Source organism: Oryx dammah, unplaced genomic scaffold, assembly GCF_014754425.2.
Source record: "Oryx dammah isolate SB20612 unplaced genomic scaffold, SCBI_Odam_1.1 HiC_scaffold_29, whole genome shotgun sequence".
Taxonomy (NCBI): Eukaryota; Metazoa; Chordata; class Mammalia; order Artiodactyla; family Bovidae; genus Oryx; species Oryx dammah.
This window is the reverse complement of record NW_024070213.1, coordinates 106,518,453-106,544,953: the sequence shown is the minus strand read 5'-3', so window position 1 is coordinate 106,544,953 and position 26,501 is coordinate 106,518,453. Positions and strand designations below refer to the sequence as shown.

At 39.2% G+C, this 26,501-nt stretch overlaps 1 protein-coding gene across 1 annotated transcript in view; it reads right to left on the bottom strand.

Annotated features, from left to right (window-relative positions):
- Positions 1 to 26,501, bottom strand: part of LIN7A (lin-7 homolog A, crumbs cell polarity complex component) — a 155,381-nt gene that overhangs the window by 36,726 nt on the left and 92,154 nt on the right. The window contains exons 3-4 of the mRNA XM_040234497.1: positions 23,280 to 23,351; positions 20,587 to 20,796 (exon numbers count right to left, since the gene is read on the bottom strand). Of these exons, the coding sequence (XP_040090431.1) occupies positions 20,587 to 20,796; positions 23,280 to 23,351 (282 nt within the window). The remainder of the gene's footprint in view (positions 1 to 20,586; positions 20,797 to 23,279; positions 23,352 to 26,501) is intronic.

Genomic DNA, 26,501 nt, shown 5'->3' with positions numbered 1-26,501 from the left:
ACTCCTGAAATGAAAAACTACAGTGGCTTCAAGCTTGATGGATGTGAGATCCCAGAGTGAGTTACAAATCAGTTGACCTAGAAATTCTTTTGAAAATGAAAGGAGTTGGTTTTATATTTTTTCTTTGGTATGATTATTACTGATCCTCTCCTCCCATTTCCCCAAATAACAACGGGTTGCAACAAAGAAATAGCTGTTACCTACGTAACAGGTTCATAACACCTATTTCCTCTCTCATTCAACATTAAGTTACATCTATCCCCAGGTTACCCTGCTTCAGATTCCAGCCTCTTCTAGACCACTGCTCAGATTGCATTCACAGTAATCTTTCTAAAATGCAAATGTGATCATGTCATTCTCTTGCTTACAATTCTTCTAATCCCCATATGGCTTCTCCAAAGGCTCAGTGGGTAAAGAATCGGTCTGCAATGCAGGAGACATGGGTTTGATCCCTGGGTTGGAAAGATCCCGTGCAGGAAGAAAATGGCAACTCACTCCAGTCTTCTTGCCTAGGAAATCCCATGGACAGAGGAGCCTGATGGGCTGCAGTCCATGGGGTTGCAAAGAGTTGGACACCACTGAGAGACTAAGTCTCCAAATCTCCATATTGCTCAGATATAGCCCCAGGTTTGCAGTCCAGTTTGCCTTGCATTATGATCTGGCCCTTGCTTATATTTTTAGCCTCACTGGCCAACGCTAAAGGGTCCAAAGAGATGAACTGGCAATTTTCTCATGTCTGGACTCTAGGATTGTTTACTCTGAGATGGCTCTTTCACCTTACTTACTGCCTCCATTCACCTACCCAACACCTACTTGCCTGTAAATTTTCTTCACAGAAGAAACCATCTCTGGCCCTCCCATGCCTGGGTGAGATGCCTCTTTTATGATCTCCCGTGGAACCCTATACTTAAACTTATTTACAAAATAACCTATGTTGCAAAGATAATCTTCTTCCCTGCCTATTTCTCCTCATACTTGTAAGGGTGAAATATTTTTTTATTTCACCAGGGACTAAAACAATACCAGGCCCAACAATACTTTGCCAAATGAATGAATGAATTCGTATCTAATAAGTTTTATGGATTAAATTTCATCAACAAACTTGTAAGTTAACTATGTTGTCACTTCTCTGAGAAAACATAATGATTTCTAATTTAAACAAGTGGCTGCTCCCTTAATTATGAACTCGTGACAGTTAACACAACTAACTTATATAGTACCTACTATGGGTCATTATGTCACTTAACCACCAAAGCATAAAAACGAGGTAGCCACTGTTATCATCATCTCTTAGCAGTGAGGAAACTATGGTTCAGAGAAGTTACCAGATTGTTCCTCAAATTGCATAAATTACACTGAATTTGTTTATGAGACTTAGACTGCCCAGCGCATTTAGAGTGCTGAGCAAATGCCTGGCCTGTAAGCTCTCAGAGGAACTCTTTTCTGTTACTTCTGTTATCAGTTTTGTTACTATACTTTGGGTCTGCCTGCTTTATTTCTAAACCTAATGTTTGGGGATTTTCAAACTACGATGCTAAATATGGCATATATATTGAGTAGAAGATACATATTTTAAAAGTTGCTTTTTTTTTTTAAATTAGAAAAAACTTTAAAAATGAAAACTGTGAGCTGCTACTGCTAAACTCATCTCTAGCTTCCTTGGTGCTTCTCCAACATGCCAGAGCTCTTCCATCTGAGTGTCTTTGCACCGATTCCTCCCGCTGCCTGGAACGTTTCTCCCTAGATACTCATGTGACTCCCGGCCCTCCTTCATCTTGATTCTTCTTCTCAAATATCACCTTCTCACTGAGGCTACTCTCCCCAGCATCACATCCTCGCCTCTCTACCCTCACTCCTTGCCCTCCTTCATATGCACTGATTTTCTCTTTTTCCTTAGTTCTTGCCACCATCTAACATATATATATATATACTACATATATATATTATACACACACATTATTTACATGTTTGTTGCTTTCTACTCTACTGAAATGTAGACTCCAAGAAGGAAAGAATTTTTCTCTCTTTTTCTTTTTCACTGAAGAATCCAGATTGCCTCAAGTAATGCCTGGTACACTGAGATGCTTAATAAATTTTTTTCAATGGTTTTTTTTGGGGAGGGTTATTTTAATTGAAGTGTAATTGATAATAAATACTTTTTGAATGAATGGATGAATATTGCCCATGTCCAGGCAATGTTGTATAACCTCATTTGGCCACGTATGTGCTCTTGATACAGGGTATTTATGTATATTTTGTCAACATACTGCCCTATTCAGTAGTTCTCAGACTTAGGGTTTGGTAAATAGCTGAGCAGGTGCTCAAGGTTTGATCTAAGAAGAATAACACAACCAAGAAAGGTAAAGCTAAAAGTTCATTGTAGGTTACCCACGTTCCTATAAGTATCAGTAATAAAAAGTGCATCAAAGGGAATTTTAATGACTATATTTGACTTGTTTTCTTGATAGAATAATAGAACTAAAAATTGAACATAATTAAACCCCTGATGATTTCCTTAAAAATTAAATAAGTTTATTAGAGGTGAAGAAGGTTAAAGTGATTGGCTACTTTGTGGAACACTCAAAATATGTGCAAAATTATATTCAATGCAACTGGAGGAAATTACATTTTGATACCTGTAGATATTGACACCATAAAATGACGTGACATCTGATAACTAGCACCAGAAAGTTCTTACATTATTCCTTCTGCCAGTTGTATCCAACAAAAGAGGACCCATGTGAAACAGTGTGTATAGTAGGTCCCTGTGGTAATTAGCTGGAAATTGCTACAAACTTGTCAGTAATATTTAAAACTATTTCTAAGGTTGTGTAAGAGTGAAGAGCAATATAATAGTGATCATTTCATATAAACTGTAAAATAACTTTAACAGATTATGGGCACCAAAATACAGAGAATTTCAGGACTAGAAGGTGTGGCCTGCCTTATTTCAGATTCATTGTAAATCTCAGAGGGCACATAGGTTCCCTGTAAACTTCACTTTTGGCTTTATTGAGTAGTCAGATAGATACTCTGCCTTCTAGACTTAAGCAGAAAAGTAGTGAGGGCTTATATTTCTGTTTATGACATATTGACACAGAATTTCTACAAATCACCCAAAGCTACAGCTCAGGCCAATTATGAGTAATACGGTCATCTCTATTTATAAAAAATTTAAATTGAGGTTTGTAGGAGAATTCAATAAAAGTGAGCTCCTTTAAGGTATGATGTATGTTTTATTAAACTGTCCCTTCCCAGTGCCAAGCACATGGCATGTGGTTAATAATTCTTTTTTTGGCAGTCTGAATGAAGCCTTTAAAATGGTATTCTTAAAGTACTGTTTGCCTGTAGAGAGAGGTTCAATAATGGTGGGCTGTCAATCTCCTTGCCTTTGTTATATACAGTAATTAGGATCAACTGCAGGGCTCTTCCTCACAGATCCTCAATTCAGAGACAAGCCTTGGATGAAGTCTCTTTGCAAGAATTGCCCTCATTTGTAGAATCCCCAGCGTGCTGTGATTTGGGAGAAGTCCATTCTATTCACATACACCATACAGTGTACAATGTATGCAATTTAGATTTTAATGGTGCTGCTAATACTTGGTTTTTATCAGTCTCCAGGAAATTGTACCAGTTTAGTTTAAGGAAACGGTTCCCAGCTAGGCATGATCTGACCGCTCTGAGGAGAGCTGGCAATGTCTGAGACTCTTTCAATGGTCACCACTGGAAAGCGGAGTGTGGCCAGGGGAGCTGCCAAACATCCTACAATAGACAGCACAGCCTCTCCAACAAAGACTTACCCAGTTTAAAACCTCAGCTGTTCAAAGGTCGAGAAACTCTGATTACAACAAATTTAGAGAAAACTTTACAGAGTAGAATTTAAAAAAATAAAGTTTTCTACTTTAAAATGCTGCCAGTTTGCTAGAACTCAGTTACTGCATTTAAAATTACCCATGGCCTAAAACCTATATCCTTCTCCAAAACCAGATGACTCAATCTATTTTGTATACTTTCACATTGATGACCCACAGATACCACAGTTTGCTGAGCACTGGGCTTCTCACTTTCTTACCTAAAACATCTTTTTTTTTTTTTTTTTTTAATTGCCAAGTCACCAGAACACATTTTGGATCATCACCAAGTGGAAAGGTACTCTTAGGCCTGGAAATGCAGTTTTCTTTATATCTGTCTTTGATGCCTGTGGGCTCCTGCCTTGAATCTGAGGCCACCGAGAGCTCAAGCTGAAACATCTTTTCTCCTGTAGCAGCAGGAGGTAGGATCCAAGCCAGAAACTTGGGACTTCCTTGGTAATTCCCTCTCCTTTATCTCCCATGTCCAGTCAACCACCAGGTCTTGCTTAGAGTACCATTACCTCACTGGAGTTCTCTAGTTGATCTCCTCACATCCAGTTTTTCTCTACTCCTTCACACACTCCCACAGTCACATGCTGGCAGTTGCCAGGACAATTATCTAAATGCAGATAAAAGCACGTGATGCTGGCCATCTTCTACAACCTTCAAATGACAAGTCCAGGCTCTTTACTGTGGCTTACGGGGCACACGACAACATAGCCCTAGGCCATCCCTCCAAGACCAATCCGACCACACTGTGCCTTACTCTTTAACTGCAAACATCATGTTGTTCCTTATATGTTTCTACATATGTTTTCTCCTCTTCCTGGATTAACCCTCCATCAACCTACTTGCTCTGACATTTCTATCAGTTCAGTTACTCAGTCGTGTCTCTTTGCGACCCTATGAATTGCAGCATGTCAGGCCTCCCTGTCCATCACCAATGCCTGGAGTTCACTCAGACTCATGTCCATCAAGTCGGTGATGCCATCCAGCCATCTCATCCTCTGTCGTCCCTTTCTCCTCCTGCCCCCAATCCCTCCCAGCATCAGAGTCTTTTCCAATGAGTCAACTCTTCGCATCAGGTGGCCAAAGTACTGGAGTTTCAGCTTTAGCATCAGTTCTTCCAATGAACACCCAGGACTGATCTCCTTTAGAATGAACTGGTTGGATCTCCTTGCAGTCCAAGGGACTCTCAAGAGTCTTCTCCAACACTGCAGTTCAAAAGCATCAATTCTTCAGTGCTCAGCTTTCTTCACAGTCCAATTCTCTCATCCATACGTGGCCACTGGAAAAACCATAGCCTTTACTAGATGGACCTTTGTTAGCAAAGTAATGTCTCTGCTTTTCAATATGCTATCTAGGTTGGTCATAACTTTCCTTCCAAGGAGTGTCTTTGAATTTCATGGCTGCAGTCACCATTTGCAGTGATTTTGGAGCCCAGAAAAATAAAGTCTGACACTGTTTCCACTATTTCCCTATCTATTTCCCATGAAGTGTTGGGATTAGATGCCATGATCTTCGTTTTCTGAATGTTGAGCTTTAAGCCAACTTTTTTCACTCTTCTCTTTCACTTTCATCAAGAGGCTTTTTTTAGTTCCTCTTCACTTTCTGCCATAAGGGTGGTGTCATCTGGATATCTGAGGTTATTGATATTTCTCCCAGCAGTCTTGATTCCAGCTTGTGCTTCTTTCAGCCCAGCGTTTCTCATGATGTACTCTGCATAGAAGTTAAATAAGCAGGGTGACAATATACAGCCTTGACGCACTCCTGTTCCTATTTGGAACCAGGCTCTTGTTCCATGTCCAGTTCTAACTGTTGCTTCCTGACCTGCATATAGGTTTCTCAAGAGGCAGGTTAGGTGGTCTGGTATTCCCATCTCTTTCAGAATTTTCCACAGTTTATTGTGGTCCACATAGTCAAAGGCTTTGGCATAGTCAATAAAGCAGAAATAGATGTTTTTCTGGAACTCTCTTGCTTTTTCCATGATCTAGCGGATGTTGGCAATTTGATCTCTGGTTCCTCTGCCTTTTCTAAAACCAGCCTGAACATCTGGAAGTTCATGGTTCATGTATTGCTGAAGCCTGGCTTGGAGAATTTTGAGCATTACTTTACTAGCGTGTGAGATGAGCGCAATTGTGCAGTAGTTTGACTATTCTTTGGCATTGCCTTTCTTTGGGATTGGAATGAAAACTACTATTTCTCCTTTTAAGATTCTGTTTATATATCATCTCCTCTACAAAGCCAGAAGGTGTTTTTTTTTTTTGTTTTCAGGAATTCTGAACTACCAGCCAACAGCTGGAACTGTGATGGGGCACCTCCTCTCTGGACTGCCACAGCTCCCACTTGGTCATCCCCGTTTTTGTACATGATCTCCACTTGGTCCTCACTGTAGTTATATTTCTTACGCCTACTTCTACTTCAAGGAAGCCAAATGTACTCTTACAAAACCAAGTCTACTACAGCATCATGCTCCCTTGGTTCTCAGAGGTAGAAGCTCAGCGACTGTCTGGAAGCCTCAAGTTTTCTAACGTCACAGTTTACTAAATTTCTGAATATGGACTGACTGCTGCATAGTGGTGATGAGCTCAGAACAAAAAAACAGTTGAGACGCTGGTGCTGGGTGATGAACTAGGCTCAGGCCGATGCTAGGAGATCAGATCTTCTGTATACCAATCATACGAAGATTTAAATTCCTGTTCCATCAAAAACATAACTGCAGCATATTCAGACTCTAACTCCAGGATGTAAAAGTCTCAAGCCTTGCTTCATATTCAAAGTTACATTCTTAAATCTTAAGCTACCGTATATCTGCATAGTTGCTGGTGATGCCGGGCACACCTATGAATAGAAACAAGATTTCTGAGAAGCCTTCAGATGCCACTGAAAAGCTACAATGTAATCTACATTTCAGAGTAAAATCAACAGTAATAAACTTACCAACTGATGATTCTGTCTCCATGAGAGAAGAGAGAGCAAACCAAGGAGGGAAGGCTTATGGTTCAATATGAGACACTTTGCAACTTTATTAAAACTGTCCACACCCCATGACTCAACTTAGAAAGGTGTGGTTCTGGTACCACAACTTCCAAGACTCTCTCACTGAGATTCCCATGTCTGAGACTCAGCAACTAACATCTGACTTAAAGTTTAGGCGTCCTATGAACCTCTCAGTGCTCACATGTAGTGTGGTCACTCATGCAGTGCTACTTGGGTCCCATCTGTATCAGTGTCGTCTCTCTTTGAGTACAAGAGAAGGATGTTCTTGTTTCTTTAAGAACCAAGTTCTTGTTTCTTCGAGAACAAGAGAAGATCAAAATCCATTCTAGAAAACTGTACAAACTCTGAGATTAACTTGGTTTGAATTTTATTGGGTAGACCTATGGAGCTGTGGCTATATTAAAAATTTTCCAACTTTGCTTTAGGCTGGTACCAGTAGTCTCCAGGCCGATACTTAGTTAAGTTAGAAGAATGGTCCTTCTCAAGCAAGTTGGGCTTAAATTGAATCATAAAGAACAGCTTTTAGGCAACAGAAACTGGCTTCTCCAATATGGTTAAAACAATAACTGATAATTGGGTTTAGTGAGTTCCATAAAGAATAAATGATGACAGAAAGTGACCTAGCACAAAACTTGAGGGCAAACCCTGTATTCATTCACAGTGAGCTGCCTGTTTCTCAGCCAACAGAAGAATGATCCTTGCTCTGCTTACATTTTCTGCTTTTGAAAATTAAGACTCTGTTGCCACAGAAGATACGAAGACTAGGGATTTTATGAAAAGGCTGTTTAGCAATAATGCTTTATTTTTGGGGAGAGAGAAAGTCATATGTTTTTGCCAGTGCTATATTTATCAATTCCCTTTTATATTCATTAGGAAAGGTAGTTAGGACAGGTGTCATTACATCATTTTGCAGATGTAAGGACACCCAAAATTTTAATGACTTGCCAATAATCTGAAAGAATATTTAGAGTGGAAGAATAAAAAGTGGGAGAATAAAAGAAAAAGAATAAAAGTGGGAGACTTTTATTGTCTCTTGAAAATAAACAGAGAGCAGAGGAAATCACTTAGTCTGAGCTAAAAGCTTAAATCTACATGCAGGCAAAATTGTAAGATAGGAAGGAGACTATTACCTCCTTACAGAAAAGAAACTTACATTAACAGTTAATAATAACTAATAGTTAGCAGCTATTGAGTGTATAAAAGTTATCTGCCGCAGTGGCAGATACTTTTACATACTTTCTTTTATATAACCTTCAGATCATCCATGTGAGAAAGATACTATTATCTGTTTTACAGATGATGAAACAGAGTCCCCAAATTGTAAATGGTCATAGCATAGTTAGACTAACCTTAAACTCTTCAGAAACTGTAAGAACTTGAAATGTAACAACATTTGAAATTTTGAAAATAGCAGTTGACAATAAGGCTTTCTAATTTTCACTGAAAGAAATAGAAAGAAAATGACTTCTAAAGTTGTTATCGGACACTAGATCTTATTCAAGTGGTTTAAGGGTTTAGAAAGAAAATGTCCATATAGGAATATACTACTACTACATTAAAACAGAAAACGTATAACACATTCCACTTTGTAGTGATAGCCATAGCTGCTGCTGCTTAGTCTCTAAGTCATGTCTCTGCAACCCCGTGGATTGCAGCGCGACCGGCCACCGTAGGTATCAGCAACTCTTGGCGCATGACCAGATTTTAGGATGGATGGACAACACAGAGATTCCTATTGCCTTTCAAATAAAACATAACCTTTCTGGCAGCACCTCTAAGAGTTGGACCTGTCTGGCTCCCACCACTCCTTAGCTCCTTTTGTCCATCTCTCCATGACCCACCCACCCTGCTCTTCTTTCAGCCAAGGCTGAGACAACCTGGGACCTGGGACCCGGGACCCCTTGCTTCAGTGCTCACAAATGGACAAATGTCTCCTCCAGCAACAAAACACAAAGAAACTATAAAGGACTAAAAATAACTGTGTGCGTGAACAACTGGGGCAGATTATGGACAACTAAATATAAAAAGACCAAAAACACACTGCCACTTTTGAAGAGCCAGGAGCAAAAACAAGGTGTTGGGAGCTAAAAACAGGGCACTGAGCATGAGCCCTGCACCCAACATCACAGGAACAGGTGGGCAACCCCCTGACCCACGCCTCTGGCCTGACCCCGGCCCTCCCGTTATAGAAGCAGCTGGCTTCACCCCGCTGCCTGTTACTTGTTTTCACACCCACCACCCCCCTGCTGCAGTGAAGGCCCCAGTGAAGGCTTTCCTGGATTTCTTCTCTGGCTTCTTATCAATCTGTAGTAAGGAAGGCCAAGTATCCTGGTTGGTAACAATCCTACACGAAAGTCATGGGCTTTCTTACCTGGATAACTTCACACCAGCTCTTATGATGATGACTGACTCTTCCTTGCCCTTTTTGTTTTTAGTCACTAAGTCGTGTCCGATTCTTTGCAACTCCATGGACTATAGCCCGCCAGGATCGTCTTTCCATGGGATTTCCCAGGCAAGAATACTGGAGTGGGTTGCCATTTCCTCCTCCAGGGGGTCTTTCTCAACCCAGGGATCAAACCTGCGTCTCCTGAATTGGCAAGCAGATTCTTTACCCGAGCCACCTGGGAAGGCCCGTCCTTGCCTTTAGTCTCAGCTTAAATGTCTCTTCTAAATGAGGCCATTCTTAACACTATCAAAAGGAGCTGCTCTTATTCTTTTACATGGCACCTTGTTTTCTTCTCCTTTTCCCCCTTTAACACTTCTTATAGTATTTAATTATGAGGCAGTGTTATACTCTGAAGTATAAATTTGTGGGTTTTTTGTGTACTTCCCCACCCCTTTTGCTTCCTTCAGCCTATAACTAGGGAACAAACAGAACTCAAAACTAGCTGAGGCAAGAGAGAGTTGCATTTTCCTCCCATTATCTAAAGGCTAGGTGAAGGTTGGGGTTGGCGTAAGGAGGAAGAGAAGGAGGACAAGCTTCACTGACTGCACAGGCAGAAGCAAAAGGAGAAAAGTACTCAAAGTGGGAGGGGGAAAAGGAAGTTGCATTGTCAGAACCAGGAGTAGGATGGAAAATACTCAGCACATGCTATCCCGAGAGTAGAAAAACCAGTGTGCTCATGGGCCGTGGACAACTGATCTCTTTTGACTGTCCTGGAAACTCACAAGTCCTCTGAATTTAGAATAACGGTTTTCCACGACCAAATCTTATTCACTGGAACTTGTAAAGGTTGCCTTGTATGGAAAAGAATCTTTGCAGATGTGATTAAGAATCTTGATCTTGAGATAAGGAGATTATCCCACCTTATTTAAATGCTAAGACACTTCAGTCCTGAGCCCCTCTGTTGATGGGATTCTCCAGGCAAGAATAATGGAGTGGGTTGCTGGGCCCTCTTCCAGGAGATCTTCCCAACCCAGGGACTGAACCCACATCTCTTATGTTTCCTGCTCTGGCAGGTGGGTTCTTTACCACTAGCAGCACCTGGGGAGCCAGGGGAGATTCCACACAGAAGTTACAAGAAGAGAACTGTCTACCAGAGCCTCTGGAGGGAGTACAGCCCTGGCTGACAGCCTGGTTTGGGGTCATTCAAGCTGATTTCTAACTTCCAGTCTCCAGAACTATGAGAGAATAAATTCTATTAATTAAACCATCAAGTATATGGTAATTTGTTACAGCAGCCATAAGAAACTAATACACACATGGAGCAAAAATCTCATTACTATGACCAGCAGGGAACTGAACTGAATCTCTGGGAGAATTTCCTTTATGCTGGGATAAGTGGTGGCTATGTCAACAGTTTCATATGCATTTATATGTACACAGGCATACCTCAGAAATACTAAGGTAAATGTCTCCTTTTCCAAAATGCGACTATTTTTAGAAACGGTTCTCCACTTTTTAAAAGTCAAAGCCCTTTATAAGAAACAGAAAAACAATATTCACCCCAACCAAAACTGCTTATGCAAACCTATAAAAGTGAAAAAACCTTGATCTTTTCTATACCATACAGGAAAACACTACTAGTCTTTAAAGGACTAAGAGATTGACCCTTAAATTAGGATGAGTAAAGCCAGACTGCCCAGATTAGACTTCCAGCTGTGCCATTCAGCTGGCTGTACGACCTTGGGCAAGTCCACTGATCTCTCTCTTCCTCAGTTCGCTTATTCATGAGAGTGACAATAAGAACACTTACCACAAAAGAGCATTATATGAGGAAACAATTAATTCAATATGTAAAGTGCTTAGAATGTTGCCTGGAGGTAAATACATATGGAGCTTTGCCTATGTCGATAGCTGCTGTTCTAAGGGGGCTTGGCTCAGTGGTGAAGAAGATGCTTGCCAAAAGGAGATGTGAGTTAGATCCCCAGGTCAGGAAGATCTGGAGAAGGAAGTGGCAACCCACTCCAGTATTCTTGCCTGGAGAATCCCAGGGACAGAGGAGCCTGGCAGACTATGGTCCATGGGGTAGCAAAGAGTCAGACATGACTGAGCATACTCGCATGCTGCGCTAAGACTGCGGAGAAGGCAGTGAACAAAAATCATTGCTGTCAGTGGGACATGCGTTTTAATGCAGAGCTTAAATTTTCACGGAAATCTTATAGTGTATTTCATAGTAATTTAAAAACATCTTTGTTCAGATAATAGATAAATAAGACTTAACATAGATTTCCCATCTGGATGCTGTAGTTTCACAAAGCTCAAATCTAGAGAGTTCGAATTTTTGTTTCATCCTCATTCCACATCTGACAGCCTTTCTGCATAAATAATTTGGGCTATAAGTACTCACCCTTAACTTGGCCGAAGTATTTATAAAATGGGAGAAAAGCCAGGTTCCAAGAAAACAATTTATTCTGTTCCATCCCTCAGCTTTTACTCATTCATTTCTTATGCTTAAAAATCAATTAGCACTGTTCATACACTGTATCGACAGCTTTATTTAGGATTAACTATGGAGCTGGGTAAATTTAACTGCAATTTCCCCGCCAATGATGCTCAAAAACAACCCCTGGATTTCAGGAGCTAATGAAGGTCTCTTTTTCACTATGGCATAGTTTTAAATTTCTTGTGCTTTTCTTTTATCTTTCTATCCTGTGCCTCCCTGTTCCCCACCTGCCTTCTCTCCCATCAGTATGGGAGGCTATCATACTGATTCTTTTGGACTTTCTCCCTTTTAAAATATTACTAGGAAATAATTATTAAGTCAGAGGAAGTTGAAAAGAAATGTACAAGGAGACCCTGTGGACCCGTTAGCCAGCTTTCCTCAATACAAACATCCTGTAAAAAACAACTGCATAGTATGAAAATCAGGGCACTGACAGGCACGGTCCTGGAGCTCACTCAGGTTTCACTGGGATTTCCTTTTTCAGTAACCAGTTATTACACTTGGTAAGCATCGGTTATGGTCATAATAAAGGCTGAAATTCACTGTTTATGTATGTATTTGGTGTGGGCTTGGGTGTGCAAAGGAGTATCCATTTCTCTGTGTGTATCTGTATGTGTGTGTGCGTGCATGCACGTGTGTATGTGTAAAAGAGAAAGAGAGAAAACACTCTGGCCCTATCCATTCATAAGACTTTTTTGAGGAACAGATGAGAGAATCTTAGGTAAATACTGTTCATAAACTGTAAAGTACTAAATTAAAAAACAATTATATTGTAGTCCATGTTTAATACTTCTGTTTAAGAAAAATTTCTCATTAGGAAGGTACACACAGAGCCTCCTTACGTATATAAAGAGAGTGTGTGTGTGTTTGTGTGTGTGTAGGGGGATACAGGAGTCTCAGCAAAATACCATCTGGAAACACAGAGTCACAGAGTTAGAAGGGACCTTGGGGTCAACTGTTGTAGTCCTCTATATTGTACTCATAATTTGAAATATTCTTGCCAGTTGGTCTTCTAATCTTTGATTAAAACTTCAAATGATGGGCACACTATGACTTATGATTCCGTCCTTCCCTATGTGTCTAATGGCTCTTTCTCACAAGAAGGCCTTCCTAAAAGCTGCCTTCCCTGTGGCTTTCCCCCACCGGCCTTGGCTCTGCCACCTGGTGCCTCGCACATTGGAGGAGATGGGAAGGCAGCCATCACCCCCCTGAGTCTCTTCTCTGTCCAAAACAAGTCAAGTCCTTCTTCCTGTACAAGACTGCTTGACTCGGGATGAGCTTATTGTTCTTTGCAAAGATGGAATCAGGATCAGAGCACAGTGAGGTGTGAGCCGAACAGCACGTTCAGAGCTGAACCAGTCTCTTCTTCCTTCCATGTTTATACATATTTGTATTAATGGCCCCTATAATCACATATTTGTTTTTCCCTTAACTTGCTTCAGATTTCTCTTGAAATCAATTGAAACCCTCTATCACTCATCTAGAGCCAGACATCCTGGAATATGAAGTCAAGTGGGCCTTAGAAAGCATCACTATGAACAAAGCTAGTAGAGGTGATGGAATTCCAGTTGAGCTATTTCAAATCCTGAAAGATGATGCTATGAAAGTGCTACACTCAATATGCCAGCAAATTTGGAAAACTCAGCAGTGGCCACAGGACTGGAAAAGGTCAGTTTTCATTCCAATCCCAAAGAAAGGCAATGCTAAAGAATGCTCAAACTACTGCACAATTGCACTCATCTCACATGCTAGTAAAGTAATGCTCAAAATTCTCCAAGCCAGGCTTCAGCAATACGTGAACCATGAACTTCCAGATGTTCAAGCTGGTTTTAGAAAAGGCAGAGGAACCAGAGATCAAATTGCCAACATCTGCTGGATCATCGAAAAAGCAAGAGAGTTCCAGAAAAACATCTATTTCTGCTTTATTGACCATGCCAAAGCCTTTGACTATGTGGACCACAATAAACTGTGGAAAATTCTGAAAGAGATGGGAATACCAGACCACCTGACGTGCCTCTTGAGAAATCTGTATGCAGGTCAGGAAGCAACAGTTAGAACTAGACATGGAACAACAGCCTGGTTCCAAATAGGAACAGGAGTGCGTCAAGGCTGTATATTGTCACCCTGCTTATTTAACTTATACGCAGATTACATCATGAGAAACGCTGAGCTGGAAGAAACACAAGCTGGAATCAAGACTGCCGGGAGAAATATCAATAACCTCAGATATGCAGATGACACCACCCTTATGGCAGAAAGTGAAGAGGAACGAAAAAGCCTCTTGATGAAAGTGAAAGAGGAGAGTGAAAAAGTTGGCTTAAAGCTCAACATTCAGAAAACGAAGATCATGGCATCTGGTCCCATCACTTCATGGGAAATAGATGGGGAAACAGTGGAAACAGTGGCTGACTTTATTTTTCTGGGCTCCAAAATCACTGTAGATGGTGATTGTAGCCATGAAATTAAAAGACGCTTACTCCTTGGAAGGAAAGTTATGACCAACCTAGATAGCATATTCAAAAGCAGAGACATTACTTTGCCAACAAAGGTCTGTCTAGTCAAGGCTATGGTTTTTCCAGTGGTCATGTATGGATGTGAGAGTTGGACTGTGAAGAAGGGTGAGCACTGAAGAATTGATGCTTTTGAACTGTGGTGTTGGAGAAGACTCTTGAGAGTCCCTTGGACTGCAAGGAGATCCAACCAGTCCATTCTGAAGCCCTGGGATTTCTTTAGAAGGAATGATGCTGAAGCTGAAACTCCAGTACTTTGGCCACCTTATGCGAAGAGTTGACTCATTGGAAAAGACTCTGATGCTGGGAGGGATTGGGGGCAGGAGGAGAAGGGGATGACAGAGGATGAGATGGCTGGATAGCATCACGGACTCGATGGACGTGAGTCTGAGTGAACTCCGGGAGTTGGAGATGGACAGGGAGGCCTGGCATGCTGTGATTCATGGGGTCGCAAAGAGTCAGACATGACTGAGCGACTGAACTGAACTGAACTGAGACTGTTTTTTTCTTCGAGTTTTTTTTTTTTTTTCCTTCAGGTTTTGATATTTAGCCATTTCTTCCTGATTCTGCCTAATTTTGATTTTCCCTGCCTGATTCCCTGATGACTCAGACTGTAAAGAGTCTGCCTGCAATGCAGGAGACCTGGGTTCAGTCCCTGGGTTGGGAAGAACCCCTGGAAATGGCTATCCACTCCAGTATTCTTGCCTGGAGAATTCCATGGACACAGAAGCCTAGTGGGCTACAGTTCATGGGAAAGAGTTGGACACAACGGAACTGCTAACACTCTTCCCGATTCTGCACAAAGGTAAAATGTTTGACAAATGGGCAGGACTTCACATAGATTCTTATTAATTTTAGCTTATTGTACCATTCCATTGGCATTTAAGAAAAAATATATCCAGACCCAATCACTAAATGTATTTACTGTTGCTGCTGGCTGCAATCTTTATATATGGCCCTTTAGTTCCTTCTTGAAATTGCTGATTAAACACTTGGGTATAAAAGAGTGAAAAGGAGATCATTAGAAAGATATAAATTCTAACTGTGAACATTTTGACTTCCTGTTAACTTTAAGCTTTAATTGAACATTCAGTTCTAAGTTTTTATTGAGGGTTGACCTAAGAAGTAGCCCTGTGCAAAAGGCCTCTGCATTTTCTATAAAATTGTATTAGGTAATTCAATATCTCATTTGTAAAAATCCCAGGGGAAATTTCCCCTGGAGCTCAGGGACAGAAAAAAAAGTCTCTACCAATGATGGCTGAGCTGGTATGAGTCTCCTTCTGTTTTGATTTCTAAGACACTGAGAGAAAAAAATATTACTTGCTCTATTGATATTACTTGCTGTATCTTTAAAAAATTTCTATTTATTGATTTTTTTCCCTAACATGCCATGTTAATAATTCTTCATTAACATATATTTTACTTTTTACCAGATATCATGATAAAAAGAAAGTAGTTGTTCAATCATGTCCAACTCTTGCAACCCCTTGGACTGTAGCCTACCAGGCTCCTCTGTCTATGGAGTTCTCTGGGTAAGAACAGTGGAGTGGGCAGCCAGATCCAACCCAGGCCTCCTGCACTTCAGGAGGCTTCTTTACCATCTCAGCCACCAGAGAAGCCCAGATCATCATGATATATCCTTCCTAAATGCAGGTAGAGCATAAATACAAACACACATAATTAAGACATCTTTTCAGGTGTCTCTTCATATGTTTAAAGGTCCATGCCACAATTTCCTTACTTTTTAAGTAGGACAGTAGGAAATTTTCTCCAGAAGACTTGTACTCAAGTAGTAAGGTTTGCTTCATCTCTTCAAATCACTCTTACAAAATTTGTTCTCAGTTTAGGATGGTATGTTCTGAAAATATTCCATATTAATTTTCCCAAATGGTACTTTATTTTAAAGTGTAAACTTGATCATTTGCTAACATTTTCTCTTTTGTGGTCCTTCCATTACAGAACAATTTTTTTTTTCCATTAAATACTGCTATCTGCCTGGAATTATTTATATTGAGAAGACTTGTGGATTCAGTGTTAGCAGCCCAGGGTTATTGCATTGGATTAACTACTTTGGCTGACAATTGGAAACCCACTGGATCATGAAATTTCTCACTTATAGAACGAAAACTACCTTTTGATGAATACCTGATAAATATTAGGTGCTGTTAAAACGTATATAACTTACCTTTAGGTGCTTTAAAATAAGTAGTTTATAATGCCTAGTTTGATTTTATAGATATGCAATATTTTACATTACAAACTGAGACGCCTAAATCAGTCTAGGTGGTCAGCAAACATTACATCAGACAGGTACTCCAGAGGCTGGTCGCACTACAAAAGCCTTTGCTATACCCATCTTAAGGATGTTTTGTTTATTAGCAACAGTTTGTCCGAAATGGATTCTTACTGGCAAAATTAGTGACTTACAAATTAGCATGATATATGGAACTTAACAAAATTAAAGGTTTTAAACATAAGTAGAATACTAAAGATTCTGGAGATATTTCCCACCTTTGCATGACCAGGTTGCAAAAATCTGAAGGAGGCTCACAGCTTGCACCGAAGGATTAGTGGCGTAAGTGTGATCACTAAAGCTTCTTATTTCCAACTGCCAGTTTAATAGAGTTTCTGGTTGTCTGATGCTGACTATAACAAAAATCTTGGCTCTGGAATGTTGGTTCATCTGCCTCAAATAAACCCTTTTTGCAAGGTTTCAAGGGTTCAGGCTTTGGAACATCTGAACAGACCAAAAACTAGGATGTTATCAAACTTAACAGAAGAGGTTGTGTGAGTCTATTAATGCCTTTTTGCTAATAAATGTTTGCTAAAATATGCTTTTATGGACAGCAGGCTTTGCTTTAAAACTTATATAACTAGCATTAGCAATATCATAGGCGGACTGCTAACTCTCTTCAAGTTTCTTCACCAACCACACTTACATACTTAATTTGTGTGTGACCAAATTATCACAGGATAGTTCTCCACAGACATTTTGCCTCATTTTAATTTTCATTTGACCTCTTAAAGTTAGTCCCTACTCGCCTTATTCAGATTAGGAAGTTCAGTTTAGGGGTTATTAATCCATTAACTAAATCCTTTTCTACTGACTGGAAAAGGTCACTCTTCATCCCAGTTCCCAAGAAGGGTAGTACTTGAATGTTCTAACCATCGGAAAATTGCACTCACCTCCCATGCTAGTAAGGTCATGCTTAAAATCTTGTGAACCAAGAACTTCCAGATGCCCAAGCTGAGTTTTGAAAAGGCAGAAGAACCAGAGATCAAATTGCCAACATTTGTTGGATCATAGCAAAAACAAGGGAATTCCAGAAAAACATCTACTTCTGTTTCATCGACTATGCTGAAGCCTTTGACTATGGATCATAACAAACTGCGGAAAGCTCTTAGAGATGGGAACTCTTACCTGTCTCCTGAGAAACCTGCATGTGAGTAAAGAAGCAACAGTTAGAACTCTGTATGGAACAACTGATTGGCTCAGGACTGAGAAAGGAGTATGACAGGCCTGCCTGCTGTCACCCTGTTTATTTAACCTATACACTGAGCTTCCCTGGTGACTCAGATGGTAAAGAATCTGTCTGCAATATGGGATATCTGGGTTCAATCCCTGGGTCAGGAATATCCCCTGGAGAAGGGAATGGCAATCCACTCCACTATTCTTGACTGGAGAATTCCATGAACATAGGAGCCTGGCGGGCTACAGTCCATGGGGTTGTAAAGAGTTGGACGTAACTGAGCGACTAACGCACACTGAGCAGGTCGTGAGAAACGCTAGGCTGGATGAGTCACAAGCTGGAATCAAGATAGGCAGGAGAAACATCAACAATCTTAGATATGCAGATCATAGCACTCTAATGGCATAAAGCGAAGAGGAACTAAAGAGCCTCTTGGTGAGGGTGAAGGAGGAGAGGGAAAGAGCTGGCTTAAAACTAAATATTAAAAAAACTTAAGACCATGGCATCTGGCCCCATTACTTCATGGCAAACAGAAGGGGAGAAGGTAGAAGTAGTGACAGATTTCTTATTTTGGGGCTCTAAAATCTCTGCAGATGGTGACTGCAGCCATGAAATTAGAAGATGACTGCTGCTCAGCAGGAAAGCTACGACAAACTTAGACAGTGTGCTCTGTATAGTCAAGGCTATGGTCTTCCCAGTAGTAATGTAAGGTTGTGAGAGCTGGACTGTAAAGAAGGCAGAGTGCCATAGAATTGATGATTTCAAACTAGGAAGACTCATGAGGGTTCCTTGGACAGCAAGGATATCAAACCAGTCAATCTTAAGGGAAATCAACCCTGAATATTCATTGGAAGGACTGATGCTGAAGCTGAAGCTCCAGTATTTTGGTTACCTGATGCAAACAGCCAACTCACTGGAAAAGTCCCTGATGCTGGGAAAGATTGAAAGCAGAAGGAGAAGAGGATGTCAGAGAATGAGATGGCTGGATGGCATCACCGACGCAATGGACACGAACCTGGGCAAACTCTGGAGATGGTGAGGGCCAGGGAGGCCTGGCATGGTGCAGTCCATGGGGTCACAAAGAGTTGGACATGATTGGGTGACTGAACAACAACAACAATCTATTAAATCCACGGATACTGAGTGGTAGAGTCTGATGTGTCTGATTCCATTGTGCCTGCAGTCTGCCAGATAAAGTCCCAGATCATTGCAAGGAATGGCGGAGTGATTAGTAAATGCCAACAGCTCTGTTCCCTACAAATGTATGGGTTAAATGAAGGTTCTTTTGCCCTTTTGACAGACAGCTTAAATAAAGTCAACTAAATATTGATTTAATATAAACTTTCTGTAGCTTTACATAAATACACTTACTATGAATATATTTTTAGTTCTTTTAAAAATATATATACTCTTCCTTTGATCTACCCAATACATTCAGAGAAATCATAAATTCACACAGTGAGGCACAGATTACTTTGTGACGTAATTGCATGACCTAGCTTTAGAGTCCTTCCCTAGAAAACTTGACTATGAAATAGATTATCAGTTGAAACATGCTTTGAAAAAGTTCTAGTTATCTAAAGGTCAATAAAAAGCTCATCTTACAGCATTGTTGCACAGAAAAAAGTAAATGAAATGGTAATTTTAGAATTGGAATGCTGAAGGGATATAAAATATTCATGGATTGGTGATTTTGATGTACATGAGAGATCAGCAGAGTTGAATAATTTGGGGTTCTATAAAACTACTAGTCAGGCCCCCCAAAATGCAAGATATACAGAAGAATTTATTCCATGGCTATAAACAAAATATCACATTTCAAATGCATTTATTTTGGATATTATGTCCTTAGCAGAAATCACTATGACCACAAAGAACACAAATCTAATTTATTTTTTTAAACCTTAAGTTCATAGAAGACAGATCCCAGATGAAAAGAAAAGTAAGCTTTGATATGCTTCTAATCATACTTCTGAAATTTTTGCTTTGGGGTTATTATTTTTGATTTAAGTAGAAGGGAAGAATTATGCATTTCACATGAAGCCATTTCATTAACAACTCATTATTACATGTGGAGGTAATGGCATCCAAAGAATATGAGGCTGTGAAAAAATGTATGTTCATACTTTTAACTTCATGTGAAAACTAAGATAAATATAATGAAGAGATACTTGCACTTTTTTTTTCAGGAAAGGGGCTAATATATTTTTATTTTACCGTAGCTGTTTACTTGGCTTAAAGAATTACCTGTTCATTAGCCTTTTCCATGTGTGTTATTATTATACATATTAAAGCCATCCTTCCTCTATAATTAAAATGAAAAATAAATAGGGTAAAAGTTCTAGTTTTATTTTTTAAATGTGTATATTTGCTTACAGTAACTTTGAATAACTCAATGGACATGAATTTCAGCAAACTCCAAGATTAAAAATGAATTTGAGCAAATTCATTCATATCTCTGATGAAGGACAGGGGAGTCTGGTGTGCTGCAGTCCACGGGGTTGCAAAGAGTCCGACACAACTCAGCGACTGAACAACAACAAACTTTGAATAAAAGTGACTTGAAATTATGTTCTTTTAAGTATTAATTCAATTAGAGTATTATGTGGGGGAAATTCTACTAGCTGGAATAATATCTTGGGATGATTTTCCCAGGAGGTCCTCTTTATCCCTGAACAAGACAAAATGAGAAATCAAAGCTATAAAATTATCTCTTTTGTAGGTCTGATATCCATCAATGCTTAGGAAGTTGTTTGGACACAAAATAAAGATTTGCTCGAGGATTTTCAATACTGATTTCAATAACAGCAGTGGGGGGAGGGGAGGATGTACTCAGAGTGAAAAACCTCTGATTATGTTATGAACATACCACTCCATTCACTGATAGCAGCTGGTCTCCTCTCTTGAGGCCTCCGTGTCTTTCAGCCACCCCTCCAGGAATGATGCGAGAGATATAAATGGGAGAATTTTGCTCCTTTCCTCCCATCACGTTAAAACCAAGGCCTTCATCTGTCTTTGGCAGTTCGACTACCCGAGGGTGGGAATGGCCTTCACTAGCTGCAAAAGCTGCAACTGTAGCCTGAAAGAAAAGATGATCGTTTGGTGATAAAACGAGGGAGATAAGGCTATTCACATGATTTGCAGGGCGCAGACCAGGCAACTCCTCCTATTTTATAGCATTCTCCTGTGAAAGAAAGAATACAAAAGGGAGGGGGCTTTCTTCATTTAGATGTCCTTTATAATTCCTTTCTTTGGCAAAGCTCAGCCCAACTATTTCCACCTTTCTACATCTTACCCATTATGGCAAAGTTTTCCCTTTTTCATAAAAATCTTTCCCAGAGACCTTGGTTAGACGCGATTCTGCCTATCCTTGGATTCCAAATAGCTGGTGCATTTAATACCTACATACAGTCCATAAACCATAATTATCGCATATATTATATACGTGTTGACCACCAGCACCTTCAGGGCTGAGACTGTGGCTTCCTCTTTTTTGTATTACACAGTCTAACTTGCTGCTTGTGCATGCATGAAGTAGCTTCAATTGTGTCTGACTCTGTGACCCTATGGTCACACATGGGGTTCTCTAGGCAAGAATACCGGAGTGGATTGCCATGCCCTCCTCCAGAGGATCTTCCTGATCCAGGGAGCGAACCTGCATCTCTTACGTTTCCTGAATTGGTGGCCGGTTCCTTTACCACTAGCGATACTTGATAAATGTTCATAAATATTTACTCAATACACCAAGGAGCACTTATAGATATACATATACATGTATCCTGGTGAATAAATCTAGAATTTTGCTATTGCGAAACCACTGGCTTAGCAAATTTAGTACTTTTTTCCTAAATTGAAATGCCTAAAAGAAAAAAAGCTAAAATAAAGTAATAGATTCAAACAGATTATAATTATTTCACATCAGTATTCCATATTATTATGAGAGGTCCTCTTATCTGGCACAGATTTTTCCCCCTATATTTAAAATTAATATTTCAACTACTCTAGCAATGTAGGTAAAATGAGAAGTCCATGGTTTTATACCTAGATGTACAAAATACAATTTAATATGGACATAAGTTTATTTTAAAACTCAAATATATTAGTTTTAAAAAATAAGTTAAAGAAACAACTTACCATTAGTTTTCACCCCCTCCCTTCCATGGAAATAAAGTAAGAATATTGCCTGCTTCTTATTTTCCACCTCCAGTAACCTGCCTTAACCACAGCTGGTTAGATGTCTATTATAAAGCGATTTACTCAACACTCTGAAAATACTGATTCCCAACAACTGTACATTCTTTTTCACACACAGCATTAACACATCAACTTAGCATTATGCTACTGTCTGCATTTAGTGAAAGATAGTGAATGAAATGGAAATAATGGCTTGTTTTTAGCTACATGCATTTGCTCATGCAAACCCTGTTGTCATGCATAGGTTTTAATGGCTGACATGGATGCAATGCAGACAGCCCAGAAACAACCAGAAAATATTGTGCTATTGCAACATTATGCTGCTATCCTGCTGTTCTACATGAATAAGAAATGAGAATGGTAAAATACTACATAATTCACATTCCCCTTAATTAAACCATGTAGGGATCATTTTTCTGTGTGTGTTTCACTTCAGTACAAGCAAAGCATGATGTAATGATAATAATACCCTTTTTGTGCCTGGGTTAAAAAAAATTAAAAAACAAAAACGAAACAAATAGTCACAAGTCTACAGTGTTCAGTTACAGAATGAAAACTTAAAAGTCAGGAGAGAAACTAAGTAAGAGTTGATATAACACAAAAGAATTAAATGGAAAATTCTGATTATTTCCAACTGTTATTTCTTATATATTATTAGAAAGAGAAAAGCTTTTAAAAAGCAAATGTGTATCTACTATAACATTTCTGCACTTATAAAATAAGAACTGCACTAGTGATTTTAGGTTAAAACTGTTATTTCCTATGGTCTATTTTCCATATAACCTCATGATCCTACTGTTGTAACATTTTCATTCGTAGGGTCTCTGCAATCTCTGGATTGGAGTTTTTCAAGAGCAAATGTAGTCTCTACCACAATAGCTGACAAGCCTTCCCTTTAGGTCAATATCATATTCTTTCAGCTGCTCTGCTGAGTAGTACATGGAAAAATCCTGCATCAGTGGGTATCAGATGAGTTCTTGCCATGTCTAGCTTGAGTCAAACCTTTAGACTTGTGCAAATAAATTTCCATGCATTGAATAGTGAACAGGTTCTTTTGGATCAGAAGAATGTGTCAGAAAACCAAGAAGTATTTCATACGATGAACCAGTAGATTTGCTTGTGCCAAATGAACATTTAGTGAGTTTAATGAAATCATTCTCCTTTCTTAAGCTACAGAAGCAGCAGAAACGTTCAATTTTTCCATTAGGATTTTTACCTGGGAAGTAGTACTGGTTCTAGACTCTGGGCTGCCACTGATGTCTAAATTCTCTTACAGTGTACACACGAGAATACCTGAAACACACACGCGCACAATCAATTACTAGATCACTGGAGTTAAGTATATTTTTAAAGTTACTCAAGTCTTACCTTTGCTGTGGCCCTGGCACGGAATTCAGGACAGCCATTAACAGTTATCGTTTCATGCATATATTGATATACCTAAAATGTTCACATAAAAAAAGAATGCGTAAGAACATTAAGAATATCAATTCTTTCATTGCAGATAGGACAATATATTTTCATTGTTAAGACAGAAGTTCCCTATCTCAAAGTGAAACAGGTCTGGATCAATTATCCTGATGACTTGATCCAAAAATCCCTCCTATATTTTTGGATGGGTTGGAGGAGGTTGCTGTAGAAAAGATAAGGCAATCATTTTTACTCAGAAGTTTTAAATTTGGCATTCCTTGTTTATCAAGTAGTAAAACTTTTATATCTGGTTTTATAAAAAGCCCTTTGGTAAAAATGTTTACCATTATTTACAGTTCTAGCTCTCAAATATGTAGTAAAAATGATGTATTTAGTTCTTTCCTGAATCTAGGTGATACTTTAAAAATAGTTTTCAAAATTAATATTCCACAACACTGAGATTACAATATCTTTTCCTTGAACACTGGAAGGTATGCATGTTGGAATGTGTTACTGATACACAGTCATAACTTGTAAGTACAGAGATTCAGGAGCAGAGACAAGTAAAGTAAGATTCTCGGAACTGGTATATAGAACAACATATCCACTACCGGTTCATGTTAACACTTAGGTAAAACGGAAAGAATGGAGGGTAAAATCTGAGTCTAGAATGATGTTACAGTAAGCATACAGGTTTTGCTGACTAGTGGACCTGTGTTTGAGCCTTTTAATATAATTTGGGAACTATGAGGTCTTGGTTGAACCACTACCCCTTTGATTCTTTTTGTCCATCTGAAAAATGAGTAAATAAGAAGAATTATTTTGTATGGTTCCTTTTACTGAAGTAACACTCTCAGAACACCAACCCCAACAGGTACTTCTTAGACAGAACATATTATTACTAAGTATGATTCTAGACACAACTATACAGACTGTTGAAACATAACAAATATTGTTTTTCCTCTAAACTACCAGAGATGGGGTTAGGAAATCAGTTGCTAAAATATATTGCTTAATTTTAAATAAACTGAAGTGTAGAAGATGACTTTTAAAGGACAGTTTGAAGAAGATGTTTTGAAAAATAACATGATTAAATATGCTTGATTATATGCTCATTTTGAAGATTTAAATAATAAATCTTCCCATGGTGAGAACTGTTCATGCATGCCACATCAAGCCTCTCATTTAAGTTGCTAAAGTAAGAGTCCTGTCTTTTTCATACTCTGCAGCTTAGGTCTGTTCCTGGATTCAGTATCCTCAAAGTGGCACCTCCCTCTTCCCATGGTGGTTCAGACAGTAAAGAAGCTGCTTGTGAAGCAGGAGACCCAAGTTTGATCCCTGGGTCGGGAAGATCCCCTGGAGAAGGAAATGGCAGCCCGCTCCAGTATTATTGCCTGGCAAATCCCATGGACAGAGAAGCCTGGCAGGCTACAGTCCATGGAGTTGCAAAGAGTTGGATACGACTGAGCGACTAAGCACAGCCCAGCAAAGCACAAAGGTACAAGTCCATTTGGTATTATACTGGAGTATATTTCAGGAATGACCCATAAGCTATACCAATGAAAGATAAAATAGGAAAATTTAAATTGAAGATTTCTTTTCTTTTCTATTAATCTTACTTTATATGCTTAAGTTAAAAGTTATTAAGGTCAACTCAAAAGTTGATTAATTCAACAACCATTCATTGAGTGTCTTGGACTAATTTCCCAACATTTTTTTATTGGCTCCTTTCTCAAATAGATTTGGTTGAATTCCCCACTAATGCTGATTCATCTTCCCGGTAGCATATTTAAGGAGAAGAAAGACAAAGCAGTCTGGACTAGAAGGGCAGGAGGACTACTCAGAATCTACCTTTTATCTTGTACTTCCACTAAACAACCGTGGTATCCAGTTTCTGTAGGAAATCTAAACAGGGAGGAGCACAGTTTTCTGAAGAGCATTTTGTGGAACTGGGACCTGTTAATGCAAATTCTTCAGATTATCAAAATAGCTGCTATACATGTTTCCATGCTACTCCCTAGACAGTACATCATTTTGTTATGTAGAAATAGCCCTTCCACAAATGCCACTTATTTGCTCTTACAACCTATTTAAGAGGAAGATTTTCTCTAGCCTGTTTCACTTGTTAAAACTCTCTCAAATTTGACCCCTTTGCTCCATCCTGACTTACTATCTGTTGTTCAAAGCACTGCATTAATGTCAGCTGGGTCTCTCCATCAACAAAGCACTATGGACTTTAGTCATCATCATCAAACAGACCATGCTGCTTCGGTGCTCCTGGCTGCCTGTTGCTCTTACAGTAAAGGTTGCAAAGTTAAATGCTTATAAAAGTCCAGCTAGCAGAACAATGCAGAACCCAGTCTGCTCTCTTTAGTCTTGTTTTCCTACTTCCTTTCTTCCTCTCTGAGCATTAACCAAACATTAAACTTATCACACCCTCTGAGTTGTTCAGGCCTTTGCACATGCTGTGTGTTCTGTCTGGAATGCCCTTCCATCAGGAAGACTCTCATTTATCTAAGTTTAATACAATCAACAGATTCAATGCAATTCTTAACAAAATTCCAAAGACATTTTTCATAAAAATAGAACACAATCCTAAAATTTATATGGAACCACAAAAGACTTTGAATAGACAAAGCAATCTTGAAAAAGGAGAACAAAGCTGGAGGCATCATCCACCTTGGTTTCCAACTATATTACAAAGCTATAGTGACCAAAACTGTATGGTGTTGACATAAAAACAGACATAGATCAATGAGACAGAATGGAGAGCCCAGAAATAAACCTGTACGTGTATGGTCAATTAATTTATGATAATGGAAATAAGAATACACAATAGAGAAAGGACAGTCTTACAAATAAACCCTGTTGAGAAAACTGGATAGCCACATGCAAAAGAATGAAACTTAAACAATTATCTTAGACCATACGCACAAATTTATTGAAAACGGATTAAACACTTGAATGTTAGACCTAAAACCGTAAAACTCAAAGAAGAAAACATAGGTGGTAAGCTTCTTGATAATGATCTCAGAGATAATTTTTTGGATCTGACTCTAAAAGCAAAGGTAAAAAAAGCAAAAATAAACAAATGAGACTACATCAAATTAAAAAGCTTCTGCACAGCAAGGGAAGCCATCAACAAAATGCAAAAGCAACTTACTGAATGGGAGAAAATAT